This window comes from Lissotriton vulgaris, chromosome 7 (genome assembly GCF_964263255.1).
Source record: "Lissotriton vulgaris chromosome 7, aLisVul1.2, whole genome shotgun sequence".
Classification (NCBI taxonomy): Eukaryota; Metazoa; Chordata; class Amphibia; order Caudata; family Salamandridae; genus Lissotriton; species Lissotriton vulgaris.
In genome coordinates this window covers 1,169,506,965-1,169,530,484 of record NC_141695.1, presented here as the reverse complement: position 1 = coordinate 1,169,530,484, position 23,520 = coordinate 1,169,506,965, and the positions used below count along the sequence as shown (strand labels likewise).

General features: G+C 43.3%; 1 protein-coding gene across 6 annotated transcripts in view; it reads right to left on the bottom strand.

The window, feature by feature from the left end:
• Positions 1 to 23,520, bottom strand: part of ARHGAP26 (Rho GTPase activating protein 26) — a 2,045,367-nt gene that overhangs the window by 1,548,324 nt on the left and 473,523 nt on the right. For all 6 annotated transcript variants that reach the window (XM_086931644.1, XM_086931645.1, XM_086931643.1 and 3 more), the window contains exon 6: positions 20,897 to 21,007. In XM_086931644.1, coding sequence (XP_086787770.1) covers positions 20,897 to 21,007 — 111 coding nt within the window. The remainder of the gene's footprint in view (positions 1 to 20,896; positions 21,008 to 23,520) is intronic.

Sequence of the window (23,520 nt, the reverse complement as noted above, 5' to 3'; positions counted from 1 at the left end):
CGTTTTCTATAGAGATCTGCAAAGAAGTGCTGCGGGTGACCAGAAGAAAAGTGTCCTGGTGGATCGAAGAAGTGAAGAACCTGAAAGCAGAGGGGACAGAGTCTGGGTCACTAGCCAGTGACCAGGAAGGAACCAGGAAGGAACCAAGCGATGTCGCGATGATCTCAGGTGAGGAGGTGAAGCTTGTTTCTGCAGCCATGAGGACCAGGAGGCGTCGACGACGACCAGGAGCTGAATTCGAGCTGTCCCACGAAGGATCTAGTTGACTGCGGTGTCAGTATCCAGACTGGACCCAACAAGCCTTGGCTAACGCAATCCACGCAGGAAGTGAAGATTGGCTTCGAGTCAGACCAGCAAGGTCTGGGGAGCGTCTCCTTTGCAGGGAAGCTGGAGCAACCAGGAAAGCAGTTTAGTTTCAAAAGAAAGTCTTCGGAGGGTTAACTAGCCAGCGGGCTAGCAACCAGGAAGACTCGTTGAGCTGAAATGCAAGAGCAGGCCCCACGCGGCACTCGAGGAGTGTGGACGGCTGAGCTTCGGTGCAAATGGCACTCGGGTCTGGGGCTTCTCATACCCCAATGCACAACTGCGAGGGAACTTCGGGAGTCGAGCTGTTAGCAAAATGCAGGATGTCCAGGGTGTCCGGTCCCCCGTCTCTCGTGTCCGCCACGGGTCTCAGCTTTGCTGTGGATGTGGGTCGGAGTCAGAGAAGTCTGAGAGTCCAGTTCCTGTGTCGCTGAGTCTTTGGGTTCCGGCGGGAGCGTCGACAAAGCAGACCACCAAGTTACTGGTGGTGCCCGTTTGCACAGGGTGGTCACTCCTTGACCACAAGGGAGAGGTCTTCAGTCTTCTAGTCAGAATAGAGCGTCGAAGGTCCAAGAGTTTTGTATCAGAGTTTCATTCCAGGATAATCTAAAGTCTGTGGACACAGCTCCTATCTTTATACTGGTTTTAGGGGCTGGATTACCTGCTAGGTCCCTCCTATGGGTGGACCTGGGAAGGGGGTGATAACACCCCTTTCCCTTTGTCCAGTTTCACGCCAGAGCGGGAGTGGAGTGCCCCAGCAACTGGTTTGAACCGGGCTATGCATGGAGCACCTGGTGTGCCCCAGGCAGTGTCTGGAAAAGCATCTTTCCATTCAACCCACCCTGCCTCAATACGCTACAGGATGTCTGGGAAGGTGCTAGCACCTCCCTCGACAGGAAACCTATCGTCCAGGCCTCCCTTGCTGGAGTTTCCCTCAGCAGCAGGAGGTCAGACTCGTGTCTGTGGCAGCAGCATCCATTTTGTGATGCAGGGGCTCTGGTTAACTTTAGCCGGGTAAAGCAGGAACATACATGTCTTTTCCCTCTAGAAGGGTTGAATGCTACCCCCGCTGCCAGAATTGGCGGGGAGGTAGTATTCCAAAGTGTTTGACACCTTACACAACTTTTTTCGATAAAGTCAAACCAAAGTTAGCATTAACCGCGAGGATTATAATGCACTTAAGAGTATATGGTATGGTTATATCATAGAACAGCTATAAGGAGATGGTTCCAAAAGCTTCAGAGGGGCTCAGCTCATGCTAGGGCACCCTCTCACATATAACCAAGCACTCTGCCTGAAGGATTGTCGAGGCCTACCATAGGAGTGACTTATAGGTGCATATGTGTGTGTGTATATATATATATATATATATATATACATACATACATACATACATACATACATACATACATACATACATACATACATATATATGTATATATATATATATATATCATCTAAGTAAGGGGTGATTACACCACCTTACCCAAGCTGAGTGATCAGCCTGTGGTGTCAGTTTGGATGGCCAGCAAGGGGTGGCATAGAACATGCTGCTGCCCCTGGTAGGCCTTGGATGCACCTATGCCCTGGGTACCTATGGTACACTATGCAGGGGCTCACAAAGGCGACCCAATACCCAATCAGGTATGTACCTAAAGTACATGGTATCAATTTAGAGAGAGAACAGCTGGGCTGTGGGTCTGATTAGCAGGCCCACAGCCACACTAAAGTCGAAAACACAGAGAATCACAGCAAAAAGTGGGGGTGACCATAGGAAGCAGACCCTACTCTCCTACAAGGGGCTAGGGCTGCCAGTGTTAGAAAAATGATTGAAATGACACCTGTATGGGACCTCTGGGGGAGCCTGGAGGAGGTGGAGGTCGTAGAGGTGGGTTGGAAGATGAGGAGTGGCTCTAGTGTACAAGGGGTTGGAGGGCTGGTAGCTTTGTCCTTGAGGCTTTTGTGGGGCACAGGGTGCGAAGAGGCATCCGGCTGTGGGGTGTCGAGAAGGAGAACCTTTTTTTCCTGGGTAAAGTCTCTACAGTGGCCGCCAACCTCTTGCCCGTTCAGGAGTGGATGACAATCCCCCTCAGCTCTTGGTGCAGTTTCGAAGATGGGTCTCGAAGTAATCTTAGCTCACAATGAAGGTGAGACAAGAAAGGGGTGCTGACAAAACATTCAGTTTCATCAAGGCTTTGGCATCTCAGCTCCTAGATGTCTCTTTGAACTCGAAAGCCCATTGGGGTGTAAGTCCAATACTGGTTCCCATCTTGGCTCAGATACCTTCCCTCTGGGCTAGGAGCCAGAGGGCGGCAACATACCTGTAGGGGGCAGTAGCATGTTCACAAGTCCTTTGCCAACCGAAGCATATCCTATATCCAAAAACTTTCAGAAACTGAATTGGATTTAGTCAAACAGCGCATTTCCTTTTCGGAATCAGAAACCTCTACACTAGGAATAATTACCAGCGCGATTTACGCCCTGAGGAAGCCCCAGGCTGATAAAGCCAATGTGAAGGGGCGAAATACGTGTTGGCTTCAACATGATCTTGTCTCGTTTGGGACTTATGATTTATTTTTGCTCTGAAAGACTCGGAATCTAAAAAAGAGACAAGCACGATACTATAATCATCGAATAAAGAAACCGAATTTTTTCCACACACTTTACGACTTTTTCTTACTTGCCATGGCATTTCTAGAAGCTTTAGAATTTCATCTATTTTCACCCATTTTTTTTTTTATTCCTGCACGCATTTCTTCTTGTTAAGGAATGGCTAATAATTTCGATTTTGAATGCAGTATTCAGTCAGTAAATAGTTCTTGTAGAGCGATATTCATAGCATGTATGCTCTTATAAGCATTCTCTTCAGACGACACTTCAGTAGTCCCTTTAGTTTTATTTTTAGGTCTTGCCTGGCGAAAGCAGCACATGCACTACTCTTGCCATGAAGAGGACTTTTTGCAATCGATTCTCCCAAAGGCTTTCATGCACACACGTCTGCATGGACAAAGATGGTTGCTCTTGCCATTTGTCCACAGCAAACAGCATGCGCATGTCCGTAGGGACTGTGGACAGTCCGATGCCATTTTGTTGCCATAGCAACGAAAATGCCGCTTCGCGTGTGCTTTTAATTAGTGTATCCTTCGCGCTTTCACGGGTGCTTTTTTTTTTTTTTTTTACAATCTCAATCGCTTTCACTTTCGCTATCCTTTTACCCGGTCATATATGCGAGGATGAGAAGGATTGGTTGAACACAAACTCTTCATATGTTCTGGGGGTTATGCACGCCTCTTTTAGCCCATATGTAAGCATTAATTGAACATTCAATAGCACTTCTTATTCAAAAGTAACTCTGCTCACCTTTGTTCCAATCTCACCTACAAATGATCCTACCCACACAGCTGACTTAAGACGGAGCCCCCCCAGCGTCACTCGCATAAAGCGACACCAAAGCCATTAAATCAGTCGCACCGCAGCTTACTCCCTAGGAGCTTTTACATACAACTAGCATGCACACAATATGACATCATAGGACACAGACGTGGGATGTAATACGTGTTTAAAAGCAGTATATACCCTAGCCAAACCGTGCACCTGTAATCCCCGACAGATGGAACATCCACACATACAAATAAAACACACAAAGGTTTCCGTAGGTCAAGCATTTTACTTTCACACTAACTCATACACTCCATTATGTACACTGCACAAACTCCTAACCACACACAACCAAACCCCAACAATTTAAATAGATCACATCAGTCAATGGTTCATTTGTGGTCTTCCTAGATCCGCATGAAAAAGCACCCGGATAAAGATGTGCTACGATGCCGTAACAATGAGTGTTAGCACTATGCAGATATAACTAACATGCGCTTGCGTGCTTCTGAGCACAGCTGTCACCTGGCGCAGACATTATCACACACGAACGCTGTGCCCGCGGACCTTTCGACAGTGTGGGACAATTCATGGGTGAGGTGGCAAAGGCAGAAGGGAAGTAGTGAAACCACACACTCGCCTCAAAATACGACCCCCATTTCCAATTTACATCCGTATTCATATACACGCAAAGTCAGCAGTTGAAACGTACCACGGGGACATCAAGCCGGCTCACGCCCCTCCCTATACGATGGGCCACTCCCATTTAAGGATTTGCAAGCCCTGGTGTGAGTGTGGCGCAGATTTCTGGAGCCATCTGAGAGCGTGCGCGCAGCTGTGAAGGGCTCCTGCTGAGATTGCAAGGGAAGCTGTCTTCGTTGCAGGAGTGAATCAGCGATTCGCATCAGTCAATGCACGCAGGCACTGCGGTACGGCGGGTTGGACAGATGACATTGTGTTTGTCAAATCATCTGACAAACGTTTGGGGTTATGTTGTGTGATGATCTTTGGTAGGCCCTTTTGAGAGAGGTTGTGTAATGCTTCGCTACCACCAGTTAGCTTGTATTTATTTGTAGGTGCACTGAAAACAGTTTTCCCAAATGCCAAATGTCTGATGTATATACTTTGAAAAGTTATGACACAGGAAGTAAGTCAGACTTATTTAGCCAGTAGAAACAAGCACTATAGCCAATAGGTCTCGTCTTTGGAACCTTATAAGGATATAGTTATGCAGCACAATATCCTTGGTGCAACAACATCAACTGTTGCATGGCTAAACACTTATGTCCCAAAGGCAAGACCTATTGGCTATGCCAGTGCTTGTTTATTATTACAAGTACTGAATCAAGTAGTACTTTTAAAATCATTTTAAATTGCCTCAGTGGATTGTCCAAATCACTTAAATTTGGAAATATTGCTGGACAGTACAGTTATTAATTTGTCTGTCAAGTCAATGCTATGTCTAATTTTTGATTTTTAAAAATGAACAGTTGATAGACAAATTATGAGTTTCGTGAAAAGAGACGGACAATATATACTGAATTTAAGAACAATGGGAGTATGGTCATTGACCCCACACATTATAACAAACTTTCGCAGCATAGTCTATTTGCAAAAAAGCTTACAGGGCTTCATAAGAGCTATTGATGAAAGAGTGACACACTGTAAAATTGTTGCTTATTATCTGTAATAGCAAACATTTCGCTAACTTGGCATTACCCATGGCTAATGAAGTCAGATGTTGGTTTCGGATACTGCCCTGTACCCCCCAAATTACGCCAGCCTGAAGAAATATTTACGAACTGTCGAAAATATATCCTTCAAAGCCGTCCTTTATTTCAAGAGAAATTCCATAAATATTTAGAAGAAATATTTTAAAACCTTGATCATGTTGACATATTGCATGTACTGTGGCTCGGTAGCTTGCACGGAATAGGACTGAACAAGGAAGACAAACACATTTAACATACATGTTGTCCTTTTTAGGACAAGCCTGGAGTCAGCGGGCATAAGCTGTTCTGCAAGACTTGTAGTGGAGTAGGGAATAGAAGCCCCACCCACTCTCCGCCCATATTTGCCATTGGCTTGTGTGATTGTCCTTCCTAGATGCTGGCTTCTGATTCGTAAATAGGCTTGTTAGTCCCTCCTTAGTCCGGCCTAGTCTTCATTTGTCACCTCCCATGGCGACTGTCCCTTGTACTTCGGTTGTTACATGGTACCTGTTATTTTGTCTTTAACAACTATTTTATTTGTCGAGTTTCTCTTACTGCAGGCACAATGTGCTTTGGTACCTTCTTTACCCTCCCCTCCATTGTCCATGCCTTCCATACACCCCGCCCTCCATTTCGTTGTATTGCCTTCTTTAACATCCCCGCCCTCTCTCCCATTGTCCGTGCCTTTTTCCCACCTCTCTCCTGTTGTCCATGCCATCTTCCACCTGCCCGCCTTCCCCCCGTTGTCCGTGATTCCTACCATTTGCAATGCAATAGAGCGAGCTAGCATTTATGTGCGTTTGAGCTATTGGCATTGTAAATGACAATGCCTTTTATTTATGTTTTGGCTTTTAAAACCTATATAAAACGCATTGTCATTTACGTCAATAGCTTAAACTCAAGTAAATGCCAGACCAATTGCATTACAAATGCTTGTTAGGTTAAGCTTACCAGACAGCGCTTGCACTGTTTGCTGTGATAAATATTGTGCCTTACCAAGAAAATCAAGACACTTTTGAGCCCGCCCACTGATTATCATTGGTTGGCTTTCCTGGTCACTCATTTGCCTGCTTTTTATTCATGTCCCAGCTTCTCAATCTTGTGTATGTCCCTCCAATGGAGCATTGCCTCTTTACAATATCTTTGATTGGCTGGCATCGTGCTCCACTGCTTGCTTTTTAAGCACAACTTTTTCTTGTTTGGATCACTTCATTATAGGGTGTGTGTTTCCAAGGAGTCTCCCGTGTGTACTCTCACTCCTGCACCATTATGCTCTCTGTTGCCCAGCTGCTTCTCCCATCCCTTCTAACTCTTGCACTCATCTGTGTTCTTCCCCTCACCTACGCCCTCCATGTTGTTTCCCCCCAAACTGTTGTTTTCGCTCCGACCCTCCATCCCCTTTAGCTTCTGCATCCCATCCATCCCCCACCCAAATTGCTTCTCCTTCCGTGTTACTAGGATAGGCAACTAAAAATAAAAATAAATGGCTGCTTAATTTTGTAGGCGCTTGCATGCATGTTGTCAAATAGATTTTATTTATTTTTTACTCTAGCCACGCTGTACAGCACTGCCGATTCTATCCAGTGTGGCTAAAAGCAGTTGGCAAAGGCAAGACCTAATGTTTTGTCGTGCTTTTTATCTGACCTTGATTGGTCTTTCATTGCTCTTCATGCTTCTTGGTGAGAGCTTGTTTGCGGTCAAGGTTGGCCTTATGAGTTTTACCTCAAGACCACCACTGGACTGCCCCCATAATGATAAACTTGGAAGGTGGTTTTAGTCAGCTTTCTTCCAGTAGGTTAATCTGTGGTGAGAGAAGCGCATTTGTAGTTGGATGTTGCCAGTTTCAGTCATGCAAAGTAATGGTGGATAGCATTTTATGATATCCTGAAACGCAGGCCTCAAATTCTATTTTGACAGTCTAAATGATTCCGTAATCCTAACGAAGTGCCTAACAAAAGAAATGATTCAAAGGGTTGCAACGAGTTAACGTAACAGGAGCGAGATTTTTTTTTTTTTAATGGAATACAAATACCAGAGGACATAATAGGGAATTCAAACCCCCAGTCTTTACTGTATTTGGACCTCTTTTAAATCACTCTTAGGTATGTAGAGCGAGCACGTTCATTGAAAAATAGAGACTAATCATGCCACCATTTTAAAACTTCTGTGTTTTCTACTCATTGGTCCCCTTTCGCCGGAAATCAAAAACATAAAACTGCAAATAAGTTGTGCAATATTCCCTTGGCGATGGTTTACACATCGTTTGTGTTTTATTCCACTGGAAATATGTCTGAAATTCTTATGTTTATATGATCAATGCAACAATTTGCGGGATCCTAGGTGTTTGGTACCGTAGGTGTATTTTGGGCACCATCTGTTGTAATTCCGGAGCACAGAAAACAGACAGGATACTTTTAAAGTAATCAGAGTTTCACATACAACCCACACTGACTGCTGCAGGGTCAGGTAGGGCACCCACACAGGTAAATGAGGAGTTAGGCCACTATAAGATATCCGGCAGAAGCACATCCACCTTATGCCCTCTGGAATAGTTAGTGCTGGGTAGTACATTAATTCTACACAAGAATCCAGCTACTACTAATAAAACAGTGAATTGCTAAAAACGAGTATTTCTGGTCTCTCTCTTTGGCATGCCTGAGTTAACGAAAGGGTAGATCGGTTGCCACCATTTTCCTTGGGGGAAGTAGGGTTCTCATGTTCTGAGGTTGCAGACATCAGGTACCCTGCAAGGTTTAGGGGTCCAGATGGCGAACTGAGCTAGGCAGGAATTAGGCCAACACAATCTGATGCCATGAGGGGACATAGTCCCCCAAAGTTATGACGCTTATTTTCACCAAACCCACAGTCTTATTGAATTAGTAGGAACCGTTGTAAGTATGCCACAAGAGCTGTAGTAGGTAATGTGGGCACAAATGACAATCCTGTTTCTAGTAACTTTGTTTTACTGATATTAGGTGTCTTGAAATGTAAATTACTAAATTACTTTTTCTTCCCTCTCTTCGTGTCTTCCTTTAACTTAGTATTTCCCCTATTAAATAAAAGGTCTTCCTCGACACTCCAGATTTAGTTGATCCCTCTAATTCTTCAGTGTCTGATCCTTAACTTGATGACTGAATGATTGTTGATGTTTTTGACAACCTTTTTTCCAACAATGCCAGGGAACCAGAGGAACTTCGAGAGGTGTGTACATGTTCTCCTTTCAACGGGTAGTAATCCACCCAATGTGTTCACTATTTAGAAGTACTAGTCGTGCACGTTACTTGCCTATATTTTATTTTATGTTGTTTCCAGTTCTTCTTAACAAAATCTAAACTGATTTGTTTCTCAATATAATTTTAGAATGCTCCCTTCATTTAGGTTCTATTCAAGTTGTATCTTCGTTTCACTAACTTCTTTATTCAGTTGAGAAATTATCCTGTTCAAGAGCTTGTGAAAATTCTTCCAGGAGGTGTGAAATTATATAAAGCAAATAATTGTTAATAATCACAAACCAATCCGTTCAAAATATATTCCATCCACAGAAGAAGTCCTAAGGCCATATGAATTTTCGAAGACTTCTGATATATTGCTAAGGTTGCAACATGTTAATTTATTTTGTAATAACACTGAAATGTGTGAATAATCGTCTCCAAGTTTGCTTGATGCTATAATAGTTTTTTTATTAGACCTAAACAGGATTTTGAATCACGTTTATCAAATGCTAATGAGCTTGCTTCATTTGTACACATTACATTTTCTGTTTTAAAATGTATAGATGCTGAAATTATAACGGCTGATCTAACACAGTCGTTCAAACAATCTTGCTACCTATCGTTTCCTCTGATATGAAAACACAATCTGGTAAGAGGAGACAAGGTATTGCGTACTAAAACGAACAAAACATATCGACTCAAGGAATTTTACAACTTAGCACACTACAATCTGAATTATTTCATCAAATGCAGATTTGGAAAAGTTCGCAAGGGAAAAACAACCCTGAAAGTCAAAGTTATTTTGACTGAAATAAGAACCCAGTTTAAGAAAAGAGAATAAGAATTCTCCAGTGGAAATACATTTTGCTCGGTAAAAGCAATCTTAATTTTTAAAGGGGACGCCCTTACCTGTTTTCTTCCAGTGACTCTGACTCCTTGAAGGAACTGCCTCCGTGTTTTAAGGACCCCCGACGCTGCTGGCCGTCACTGCGGTATTTGCCCCTTGCCATTGCCTGCCCCTGTGTTGGACGCGGACCGCCGGCTGCTGCACTACATTTTCCATCAGGCAGCGCGGCGAGGTCTCGTGTGAGGAGGGGGGGCCAGGCACATAAAACCAACAGCGGGCTCCCGCGGTGGGGACGCGTGCGGGCTCGCCCGGGCCAAGGGCGGGGTTGTCCTTGCCCGTCAGTGGCCGACAGGGGCCGGGTCGGGCTAACCCCCTTGGTTTTCCTTTCTTTCTAGAGCAATTATTTAATAACTAAGCCCAAAGTTATTACTGCTGAATATTCCTTCCTCAACAAAGTAGATTTTATCCTAAGTAAAGTGCACATAAAAACTAGAATTAAGAGCAGGATTCTATTGATAAGTGGAAGAAATGGGCAAAAGGAAGCATGCTAGCCCTAAATCTAACGGAGGTGGGAGGGTTACTAAGGACTCGCAACAAACATTGTTGAGTTATTTAACGCACACGATGGGAGCTTTAGATAATCAGATAAACTCAGCAGAGGAACTAATTAGGGCTAACTCCCTGGAACTTAACCATTCAGCTCCTTCATCGAGCCCTAGACAAACAACATCTATAGAAAGCGCTACGAATGGCTGTGTTCAGCATATTCCAGACAGAATTTCCCTAAGTGACTCAGATTCCCCCAACAACCGCCACCAAAAAACACAAAAATCCGATTCCTATGGGAAGTAAGGTCCCGTTGAACACTACAACCCATGCTGCTATACACACTTTTAGTAAATGGGGAGGAAGCAGTAACCTCAAAAAGGAAATATACAAAACAAGTCAAGAGGAAAGTGGGCGTAGGAAAAACTACCACAAAGGTCCAAGTGGCTAATGACAAGAGTTCAGAAACCACTAATAATGATATTAAGTCTCTTATTGCAGTGGTGGAAAGGTTAGACATGTAGTTTAGGATTAGGTTGGACCAAATGGAAACCAGATTGACCCATGTAGAACAATCCATATCCACAAACATAGGGCATTCTAAAAATAACACACACCTTTCTTCCAATAAACAAGGATTAGCAAATGAGGGGGATAATCAGTTCGATGGGAATCTAAACAATCATCAGAAAACTAACACAAGGTCAAACATTCTGATACTCAACACTCCTTTAGTCATAGCTCCAGGAAAGGGAAACAACCCTGTAAAAAGACAACTACAGATATTATTTCGACAGACACCCTCGCCCACCCCCTCTGCGTACATCCGTATTCTCTTCCTAACTCTGATATTCATCCCAGAGCAAGACTAGGATTAGGCGAAAAACTCGATCTCCCTCCCACGGCGACTCCTTACATAATAGGGCTGGCAATGTTCCACGAAAGCCGCCTTTAGAACCAGTGGGGTGGAAAACACTCAGAAACAAGGCTTTACACTGGTTAGGGCTTAAAACAGGGCTAGATGACTGCCTATTTAGAGAATTTAAAATGGCCACAAGGGTGCAGTGGGTGGGAACTGGCGTACGATCTTTCCCTGGAGATTGCATCATACTCACTTTTAGATCACCCATGCTAGTTAAAAAAAATTCTCTATGACCTGGGAAGTAAGCATGTTGCCAAGGGCGAGATAAATACACTCCCACTGGGCTTTTTTTTACCCCCCTCTGAACTACACACAACACACTTTTAATTCCGATCCCACAAAGAGATACGACTCACATCAGGGGTTCCATACAGTAAATAGATTCAACACGCTTTCAGGATTGGAAGACCAAGACTGACTGGCTAAGAGGAAACCACACGGTATGGTTCCACAGGGACGAGAGTTAGAACAAACCCAAGATGTCACGGTAGAACCCACAATCGTACATCTTTTTGAATCAAGCAGTAGCACTATCTCTCAAGGGCCTCCAAAAATGGAATACCCAGACAAATCGACACTAAGTCTACCTTTCTGGAACGTTGCAGGTTTGAGCGCCAAACTAAATAATGAAATTTGGATTCATTTTATTAACAAATTCAATATTTTATGCCTACAGGAGACTTGGAAAACACCGGCTCTGCATATAGAAGGTTATAAAAGCTTTGACTCCATGGCCATCCCTTCGACTTCCGGAAGAGCAAAGGGTGGTCTTGCCATTTTTGTTTCTAACATCATCAAATTGGAGAAAACTGCCCAAACCAAAACAGAGGAAAACTACCAAATTATTACTCTGAGAGTAGATAAAAGCAACCTTATTGCGCTGGTAAATTTTTATTACTTTCACTTCCTTCACCTTTTCACTGCACACTCAGTAAGAATACCAACTCCGCAGTAACATCTGGCGTCGCAGCACACCCGGGACACACTCTGTGTCACTGTGGTGGGCCCGATGATGAAGCATGCCACCGACTAGGTCGGTGGGTGAGGGCTTCATGGAAAACCCAAGCGGTTCCTTTTCTTCGGAAAACGTACAACTCTGAGTCTTCACCCTCTAAAAATCATACATGGTACTGGTCCTTCTTGATAGAACATAGAACCCCGGGGATTCGGACCAGCTTACCTGGTCCTCTCTCTCCTCTTGATCTATTGATACCTAGGCAGCGCACAGCAGCGAGAGTTAAACTAATTACCAAACATGGCAGAAAATCATGGCCTCACATTCACCGAGGATGATGTCAGCGAGATTCTCGCTGACCCGAGTCTCCTGGCAGACTTCAATATATCCACTACCGTAGCGCAAAGTACAGACTGGGACTCTTTAACTGAAAAGAAGCGGAACAGGATACGCACCATCCTCCATGGCGTTATCCTTGCACAATATTTATGAACTAATACAGCACCAGCAGGCTTACTGGTTGGTCACCAACGCCTCTAGAATCTTCCTAGACGACCCCACCTTCCGAAAAGACTGGGCCTAGATCGCCTGGCACTGCACCAGGGACTGGTTAGTCCTGATTATCAAGACTGCAAAACGGCTTTCGGATGCAATCCTAATAGAGATCCAAACCACGGAGTCTCACTTCAAGACCACTCTGACCGGATACAAAAAGAAACTAGACGACCAGAATAGAGAAATGGCAGAGTATAAAGACTACCTGAGTCAAACTAAGATCAAAAAATTCGAAAAAGATCTGAAAAAATACAGCTACCTAAAGACTTACCCGTACGCCGCAGATGATTACACTGCCCCTAAAAAAGACACAGACAGCTCGGGAGACAATAGCTCCGTCTCCAGCAACTCTAGCTCTGGGTCGAACGAATCTAGAGGCCGAGGACAAAGAGCCCAACACTGGCAACAACCATGGCAAGGACCACCACAACACTGGCAAGGCCCACAGCAGGGCACACCTTATGGCCCACCACCCTTTGGTCCAATGCAACCACCACCATTCTTCGGTTATCCTCCAATGTATGCACCAGGCAATATGCCTTACTTTCAGGGCAACAACAACCAACGTCGTCCTGGGAAGATTCGGAACCCCACACACGTCCAATGGGCCCCAGAGGAAGAACCGGTGAGCGCCAACACGAGGAACAAATCGAGGGAGCAACCGGGCACCAGCAAATAAGGCCCACTAACCCTTTAGTCTTCAACATCTCATCCACCGAATTAAGTCAGGAAGAGATCGACGTCCTCAACAAAGGACTATCGTTTGTCCCCACAGCGAAACTGGACCTCTTCAAACTACACCAAGAGCTTGCTGAGTTTTTCCGAAAACTAAAACTCAAAGCGTTCTTCGAGAAACAAAACAACCGGACCATCACCAGCGGAAACATTAATGAGAGGGGTCTAAAAATTAAGTCTAACTTTGTTCCACCACCGGCCACAATACCGGTTGAGATTGCAACCTTCGAACAAGCGGTATACACTGAAGTGGAACAACTAGAATACAAGGAACCTTTTCATAATCTCTCGAAAAAAGAACGAGATGTCATCAAAAAATTGCAGAACAACCCAACCCTCACCATTAAGCCTGCAGATAAAGGGGGCGGTATAGTCCTCATGGACAAAACCGACTACCATAAGCAGTGCACAAGACTCCCGAGCGATGCCAGGAACTACAAACCGCTCAGATCGGATCCTACGGATAATCTGAGAGAAACCATCATCCACCTAGTGACGGAAGCGAAGGACACTGAGAAAATTTCTAAACAAGAAGCGGATTTTCTGTGCAAGAAAAATGCAAGAACACCTTACTTCTACATCCTGCCCAAAGTACACAAGGGCATCAGCCCTCCACCAGGGAGTCCCATCGTGTCAGGGATACAATCCCTCCTAGAACCTCTATCACGGTTCTGTGATTTCTTCCTTAATCCCTTGGTACAATGCACGCCATCATACATAAAAGACACTAAGCACCTCTTGTCTATCATCAAAGACATCACCTTCGATCGTTCCAGCCAAATCCTGGTGGGATTAGACGTCGAGAGTCTATACATCAGTTTGCCGCAAGACGCCACTCTGGGGGTCCTTCGGGACGTTCTACTAGGTACCAACTGGACATACCAAACACCGGTGAGCTTCATTATGGACTGTGCCACCTTAGCTTTGAAGGAGAACTATTTTGAGTATGAAGGGAAGTTTTACTTACAGACCAACGGTACCTCGATGGGGAGTGTTTTCGCGCCTAGCGTGGCAGGTCTATACGTTCATCACTTTGAACACACATTCATCCAAACCGCCACCAACCCATACCAGATAAAGATCAAGCTATGGCGTCGTTACATAGACGATATCCTCATCATCTGGGAAGGTGACCAAGACTCACTAAATTCTTTCCTCATCTGGGTTAACAATTGTGACCCTTACCTAAAATTCACCTGCACCAAAAGCAAATCTGAACTTTCCTTTCTTGATTTACTCATCAAGGCAGAAGAAGGAGGCCTGAAAACCACCACTTTCTTCAAACCAACAGCAAGAAACTCTCTCCTGCACTTCGAAAGTTTCCATCCTTGAGCTCTGAGGGAAAACCTGCCGTATGGACAACTTTTTACGTGTACGGCGTAACTGCAGTGAATTATCAGACTTCAAAAAACTGTCTAAAGACCTAGCTGATAAGCTTTTTGAAAGAGGTTACCCCAACAGGATCATACAGAAAACAAAGAAAAGGGCCAGAAACCAGAACAGAGAGGCCTTCCTCGAAAACATTGTCAAACCCCCGGAAGACCCAGTACTCACTTGTGTCACTACATACAACACAGCGTCCACCCAGGTGTCGAGAATAATCCAAAAGAACTGGAAAATAATTAACTCAGGCACAAGGAACTGGGAAAAACCAAGATTCGCCTACAAAAGAAGCAAAAACTTCTGGGACCAATTGGTCTCCACCAGGCCCAGATCGCCGAACACTCCAAAATGCAACACAATCCTGAATGCTTGGGGACTACCTAAACTCGTTGGCCATCAACCATGCAATGATTGCAGCGTGTGTCACTTAACTTCATCGTCCAAAACCCTGTCACTTGAACCCGGCAAAATCTGGACCCAACGCCAGTTCACAAACTGCAACTCTGCCAATCTCGTATATCTAATCACCTGTGTGTGTGGTCTCAGATACGTGGGCATGACCACCCGCAAAGTGAAAACAAGAATGACCGAACGCAGAAGCACCATCAGATGTGGCAAAAATGTGAGCAAATTCACTGATCATTTCCTCACACATAACCACACTCCTAACGATTTCAACTGGACTGTGATTGAACAGTTCAAGTTGACAGACAGAAACGAAAGGGACCTGCTCAGCAAAGAACAACGCTGGATATACCGTCTCTCCACCCATACCCATGGCCTTAACGATTCCATACCTTGGAACTCTTTAAATCATCGTTAACCATGGACTCCGACTTTTCCTTAACTTTAGTGTTCCCAGTCCACTCAATGTGCTCGAACTGTAATTCCTTTAACTCACACAAACCCTTAACTTTAATAAACCATGATCCCGTGAGGTAATCCCCCAACGTGGACTCCTCATGTACAAGACTAAAGGGACAAGCACTGCGCATGCCCAGCCACTACCACTTCGGCACACATGCGCATTGCGAACACCCCCTAACTCCACACCCATGTGTGATCAGCGGCGTATGACTCAGCGAAAGCGCAAGCAGGCACCTTCTTCTATCTCTACTATAATACAGGTAGAACCAATCCGGTCAAAGCACAGCCTACATAACCACCGTCCAAGGCCCATTACCTTTGTATCGGGCACCGCAGAAGGACGTAGGTTCCAAGGAGGATCTAGATCGGCATTACCGTGAGTAAGACCACATCAAATCAAGCTCCAAAACAAGGGTAAGCCACATCAACTCTCTTCAATTGCAGGTTGCTTGATAAACTATACATTTTCTCTAGGGTCTCTATCTCTGCCAGGTGACCCAAGAAGGCTTCAAAAGAAAAAGCCTATGTGAGGATAAAATGTTTCACCAAATTATGCCTCACTTGGTTACCATTTCGCTGTTTTAGCCCACCACCACTTCCGAACAATTTCGGCGTAGAATTATCACGCCCCTTTCTGGCATATTTTCCTGCCACATCGCTGCCGTCTAAAATCTCGGACACCCACCTTATAAGTCGGCATCATTGCATTTAATGATTCTTAACATTGTTTTAAATACTAAATATGACTCTCCCTTGTACGTTTGTCCTTGTCCTTTATGTTTTGTGTAGCAATACCAAAGGGAATCCCCCTCTAACACATATACGCACTTTAGGGCGTGCGACACATTGTTATCATTTAACACAATCACTATAATTTAGTTTCATAGTTTAATTTGCACTTCTTCACATATCATTTGGTCCTGAGGAAAGCCAGTTTTAATAAAAAAGGCCTGGCTGAAACATGTCGACCACACAGGATGCAGGAGTTCACTAAATAACTCCACTGCATCCGCTTGCCTTTTAACCGCTAACAGGGGCCCAGAAATTAAATTGAATTGATCCCTCGGGTACTGGGACTTCCTGTATGGCATTTTAACTTTCACTTCCTTCACCTTTTCACTGCACACTCAGTAAGAATACCAGCTCCGCAGTAACATCTGGCGTCGCAGCACACCCGGGACACACTCTGTGTCACTGTGGTGGGCCCGATGATGAAGCATGCCACCGACTAGGTCGGTGGGTGAGGGCTTCATGGAAAACCCAAGCGGTTCCTTTTCTTCGGAAAACGTACAACTCTGAGTCTTCACCCTCTAAAAATCATACATGGTACTGGTCCTTCTTGATAGAACATATAACCCCGGGGATTCGGACCAGCTTACCTGGTCCTCTCTCTCCTCTTGATCTATTGATATGAAATTTTTATAACAACCTTAGACAGGATGAAATCATGTGTGATAGGCGAGATTCACACTTGCCTGCAAGACCTAAAAATAAAAACAAGGAAGGATCTGGTTATAGTATGGGGGGAATTTTAACTAACATATCTGTGGGCACAGCTCCGGTTCAACATGTGGCCTTGAGGATGAAAATCAAGTCCCACTTACCCATTTTCTCCATACGCCGACGGGGAATAGTTTAAACCAGAAAATGTTTGATCTCGAGCTGGGAATGGCAAATGAGCTCGTGAATCCTCCAATTGCCTTCACAAGCACTTTCAGTGGGAGAGGATTATTTACCATCCTCGACTACATTCTAATTACCATCGCCTCCTCGTCCCAAATATGTAATTTCGCAACTCACGATATCGCATTAAGCGATCATTATCCCAATAGCGTTACGCTATTTCTGCCAAGCAAGGCAGAAAGAGGGAATTCTTTACACATCTTGGGGCAGGCAACACTGTCCCTTGACAGAGTGAATGGCTTTGCACTGAAATGGGAAAAAATAGATCCAGTAAAAATCACAACGAAGATAGTGAAGAACTCTTTTAGGGCTATCAAAAAATGTCTCGATCCTACCAGCGAGCACCAGGTGGTTTTGAAAAACTTTCAGATAATTACCCAATCAGTAAAAGAAGCCCTCAGTGCTAATCTAAGAACCAAAACTGAAAAAATAAAAAGGATGGTTTAATGCAACTTGCACTAAAGCATACTCTAAATTACAAATAGCCCTCCATAGACAAAATAGGGATAAAAACGAAATTACAAACCTCAGAAGAGATTATAATAACGCATTAAAATTAAGGAAAAAGGAACTGAAAGATGAGTTATGGGCACAACTCCGCAAAAGTTGTGCCACAAAGGATAATACTGCCTTCTGGGCCACAGTTAAATCTCCCTTCCTAGTGGATAACACTAATAATCCTAGGATAGATGTAGCAATTGATGAACAATCATGGGTTAATCACTTTGCCCCGATTTCGCCTTATCTCATGAAGATCCTCCCTTTTTGAATGAGAATGGGGGAAGTATTGTGGAAACTGACTTACCATCCTTCCCAATTCACCTTGATATCAATCTAGCGGAAGTATAACTACCACTACTTGCAAGTAAGAGCAGCAAAGCTCCAGGCCCTGATAGGGTCCCCGTAGACCTTTACAAACAAAACTTGGAATTGTGGACCTCCATTTTAACCCGTGTCCTGGAAGCGTCCTGCATGGTGGGATTGCTTAACACATGGTCTGATAGCATCTTGGTCCCAATTTTTAAAAAAGGAGCCAGGCAATCTCCCTCCTGTTATCGCCCAATATCGTTGTTGGACTCGCTAGGCAAGGTGGGGGGCCGTATTATCTTAGAGCGACTCCAACTCTGGGCTATTGAGAGCAGGGTTTTATCGGACCTTTAATTCGGATTTCACGAGGGTTTAGGTACCACAGAACAGGTACTAAATTTTACACTTTTAGCAGGCAAATACGTATCGGCCAAGGGTGGGTCATTGTACTTGGCATGCGTCGACTTAGCAGCTTTTGACTGCGTAAGTCATAGTAAGTTATGATCTGTTCTGCAGGAAATGGGGGTAGAACCATCCATAGTAAACTTTATACGAGAACTATATTCTGGAGCAAATGCCCGAGTGAGGTACGGAACGGGCAGACAATTAACGGCGCTGTTCGGCGGGGAGTAAGGCAGGGCTGGGTCCTGGCACCCTTTCTTTTTACACTCTACACCAATGGTCTCCAGCGAGCCATGGTGAAAGGGTGCCGGGACCAACCACAAATCAAGAAACAACTTATACCTGCCCTGCTTTACGCGGACGACGCAGTGATTTTAGCCCGTACCCCAGTAGAATTGCAGCGCGTCTTACCTAGATACCATTCATACATGGCTGACCTAGATCTGGAAATTAATATTAAAAAAACCTACGTCATGACGTTAGGTGGTAACTCACACAGGTCCAAGGCAATCTTCATAGATAACCCCAAGCTGGAAAGTTCAAATACCTACCCCTATCTGGTGATTGTGATGGACAACCAGGTAATCTTGGAAACAAGCTATTGAAACTAGGAAATTGCTGTTCACTAGGACAACAGCGGCACTAACTAGCTTTTCACGCAGATTGGGGAAGTGGCCTCCAACTGAACTAATACATATATATAAGGCAAAATGAATAGCCACTGCAATCTATGGGGCGGGGTTTGGGGTTACGGGAAGGTTAACTATTCAAAATATGGAAAATTATTTTCTAAGATATCTTCTTGCCCTGCCACGGGGCTCTGCAACTTATTCCTGCCACATGGAGCTAGGTTTGCCATTCCAGACTGACTTGGTGAGAATCCAGCCTCTCTTGTTGTGGCACCGAATATGGACATCCACTAAAACAACATTATGTCAAAACCTTATTCTGGATTGTCTCTTACTGGAAAATGCGCACAAGATAGGCTGGATTGCTTACATCAAGAACCTTTTTTATGATCTCGGAATGGCAAACTATTTCCATACGCCCTAGCAATTGCTGAGTTGTCTAGAAAATCTTTCAAAATAATTTGTATGACACATTTAGAGAAGCTCCGACTGAGCAACAAGGTGACAAAAAAAAGTGTACAACATTCGCTAATGGTTCAAACAACTTTGTTCGTTCAGCCATACCTTACTTTTAATTTAACCACCTACGAATGTTACTTTTAACACGGTTTAGGATGAACATTTTGCATCACCTTGTCACCTTTCCCCGAACCAATGACTGGGCGAGAAGTTTATCCCCCTGCCCCTGTGATGATTTATCCATCCAAACGACCATTCATCTCGTTTTGTTTTGCAAATTTTATATAGTTCAAAGAAAGTGCTGGATAATCCCTATCCTAAAGACAATGAGTCTAAGAAGATGTCGCCCAGCATTTCTTCGATTACAATTTCTAGGGGATGAGTACTTAGCGAACCAGGTAGCCAGATTTTTTAAATCAACGCTGAGATGTAGGGCACACTTAGACCATAGTATGAATTTGATATGCTGATAATGTATCTGCAATCGTGTAATGTCACCCACAATATTATGTCTCTTTTTTGTTCTCTTTACCGACCCTGACATCCGGATATCCTTTTTAACATATGAAAAGTCTGTTTATCTAATTGCTGCTAATGCTCATGTACATAGAACATTTCTAACAAATGTTATTGTATAACCACTGTTTTTATATGTACTTTTATGGTTCTTCCAATCTATGAAAACCGAATAAAGTATTTGATTTGAAAATGATTACAAACGTTGGAAGCAGTGAGCATTCCAAACAGGGGTGGCTGCATGGAGAGACTATTAACAGTGTATTTAACAGTGTGAAATATATTGCATAAAAATGTACCCAGTTGATCACATTGATCAAATTGACATCAAAAGTTTCTTTTCAATTAACTAAAATGGAAATGGTCCAAAGACCTCTGCCAACTATTTTCTGGTCGGTAGGATTTAAAAAGGATGTATGGGTACAGTTCAGAAAGGGAGCTGCTATGACATCTAAGACACTGAGTGTCTAAGGAGTGAGGAACTAGACTACAGTTTGACAAACTTTTCTTGTGAAAGATTTTTGGAATCGGTTCGGGTTAGAATGTTAAAATGGGTGCAATTCATTAATTTTGTTTCTCAGACCATGGAATGGGAATACTCCTGTAGAAGTGTGTCATTTATCGAATGAACAAGGTGATATGTCCGAAAATCACATGGGATTTGTGAAATACATTTTATGGTAACAAACATTTTTATTAAAAAATTGCTGGAACTTTTGTTGTGTAAGAGGACTAAAAAGACACTTATGCCTATTCTTCATGTGTGCGAGAACAGGAAGGAATACATGCCTCATTACTCTTTAGATCTGGCTTTCCCTTATGACACAAACGGGAACCCGGACAACAGACATTAAATAAGAAAACTTAAACAAATTGTTTCTTTCTACCTATGCAAGCTCTTACCCTTACATTCTCTTAAGCCCTTTATTATTAGCATGTATTCACAATCCTGATTGTACTCTGTGCCTCCTTTCTTGGCACTTACCGGTTCAACAAATTCAAACATCTTCCTCTCCTGAACTTCCTGCACCTGGAAGACATATTCCAGAGAGACTTCATAGAAGCGTTGCCGCACCTGGTCAACTTGACTGTCAGCCTGCAAAAACAGCAATTTTGAGACAAGGTTAGAGAACAGCAGATTAATAGCATTTCATATCATGCATAGATTTGAATCGTGTCAGATCCCACTCCTACTAGTAGACAATGAGGGTTTTTGATTTCCTATCTAGTATCCAGTTTTTAAAAGTTTTTGCACGTTAAGTTCAAATTGGGTATCCGAAAAATCACTATGCGACTGTAAAATGGAATCTTTGATTCAAAGAATGAGGAATAGTGGGGGGGGGGGGGTTTCCAGAAAAAATAGGATTTCCTACCGCAGACTAACACTATAGTCTCATTTCCGTTTTAGTAAAATTAGAATTGGCGTGGGTTAGTGGTGTCCCTGAGAACACCGATTTTTTTTAAAGCAAATACACACAAGCTGGTATTCACCAAAATTTGCAGGGAGCTTTCTCCACTGAAAGACTTGTGAATGTAACACTGTTAAGGACACAACAACATATGTTTTGAGATTGGTTATTTAGAGGAAATGCCACCAAAATCTCCATAATGAAAATTATTCCGTGTCGAAAACTAGGAAAAAAGTTTAAGAGCAAATATACTTTTGCATCACATTTCCGCATTTCGAAATGTACACCTGTTTACTTTTCCATTTATGGCATCAGTTCTGCATTTGAGTACTCCTGGAAATCTGCAACAGTTTCATTATTTCAAAGGATATTCCTGGAATTCTTTCGGAATTCCCAAAAAATTTAGAATTGTATTCTAAACATAGGAGTTAATTGCCATCTATCATTAAAAATATATATAGTTTTAATAAAGTCGTTTAGTGGGTGTCAGTTTTTACTATTTAAAGTATTTGTATTAACAGCAGCTAGAGGCCAAGGGTGTTCTGATTCCCCTCAGCAGATGGCAGAAGGATGTAAGCCTAGGCATCAAAGGAGGCACTTCTAGGGAGCAAAGCTTCGCCAGAGTAGTCTGCCACTTCATGAACAGAACCACTGACTTCAAAGCGCAACAAAAATTTAAAAACCGGCATTAGCAAAGCCAATAGGTCTTGGCAATGCCAAAGCTATTGACCTTGTCAATGTGAATGTCTTTAAGCCATGTTGTCTAGCAGCAGTTCAGCATGGCTGAAAGTTACTTAAAGTCCAGAATCACAGGATGTTGAGCCGACACGGAGTCTCTTCGTCCCCATTTTGAGTTTAGCACAATAAGGAGCTATGATGTGGCCTCCACTGGCCACTTCATATCTCCATTTTCAGTGACTGATTACAGAAGGGTCAGAACTCCTTTCGGGAGGCCATGAGCATGCAAGTGTTACTGGGCCCAACCGTGGGAGTTGAGGCATTTTACTCCTGATGTCCTGGGGCCCGAGGTACTATGGATCCCGAGCAACAGGGCCAAGTTCCCCTTCTGCACTTGCCTCTAAGTGGTAAATGTGATTGAACAGTTCCAGGCTCCCTTGAAAGGCTGGTGGGTGGTGGTGTGGATACGGATTTGTGAACACATCTCATAATTAAAAAAGTGAGCAGCAGCAATAAATCAATGTCTAGCCAAATGCTACTTTTATTACCAAAAGAAATATTTTGTTTCTCACTCTACTCATTCAAAATAAGGGTACGAGCTTTCACAGACAACACATTTCCCCTTTGAGGTCGAGGCTCTATTGTTTCATTTACTTCAGTTATTGGGTGTGTGAGGAGCACTCCGTTGTATTCGTATTTAACTGTGCTAATCAATCGGTGCTGTGATTAATAAGGATAGTCACTCCTTTTTGTTAAATCGTCAGTTATGATGGGTATGCTGGCCCATCTAATCACGCACTGTGCACTTGGTGCTCTGCACCTTGTTCACGCTTACTTGCTTGTACAATCTAATCACCACGCTTCACTGTTGCTGCTAATTATTTTTAATCCAACAAGTGATTTTTACCATTTCTCATAATGCATTCAATGTTCAAACAATATACATTTACTACAATTACATTTCTAGTGTAACTTTATTTCTCAGGTACTCGTTTCAGCGTTACATTATAATGTGACCATAGAACTTTTTTGATGAGCCCAATGCATTTCGGCACCTTACTGGTACCTTCATCAGGGGCCAATCTGTATAAAAAAAATAAAAAAATTGTTACAAATGAGTTCCTACCATTTTCTTTTGACAGAAAAATAGCGGTTACTGTGACATTGACGTGGTTACATCTTTTTGAGAGGTTGTTTCACTCAGGTATGAACATAACATAAAACATATTAGCAAAGCACCCATGGGCAATAATACATAAACACTTACATTTTGAAATTTTCATTTTTTTTTTTTACAGATTGGTCCCTGATGAAGGTACCAGTAAGGTGCTGAAATGCATTGGGCTCATCAAAAAAGTTCTATGGTCACATTATAATGTAACGCTGAAACGAGTACCTGAGAAATAAAGTTACACTAGAAATGTAATTGTAGTAAATGTATATTGTTTGAACATTGAATGCATTATGAGAAAAGGTAAAAATCACTTGTTGGATTAAAAATAATTAGCAGCAACAGTAAAGC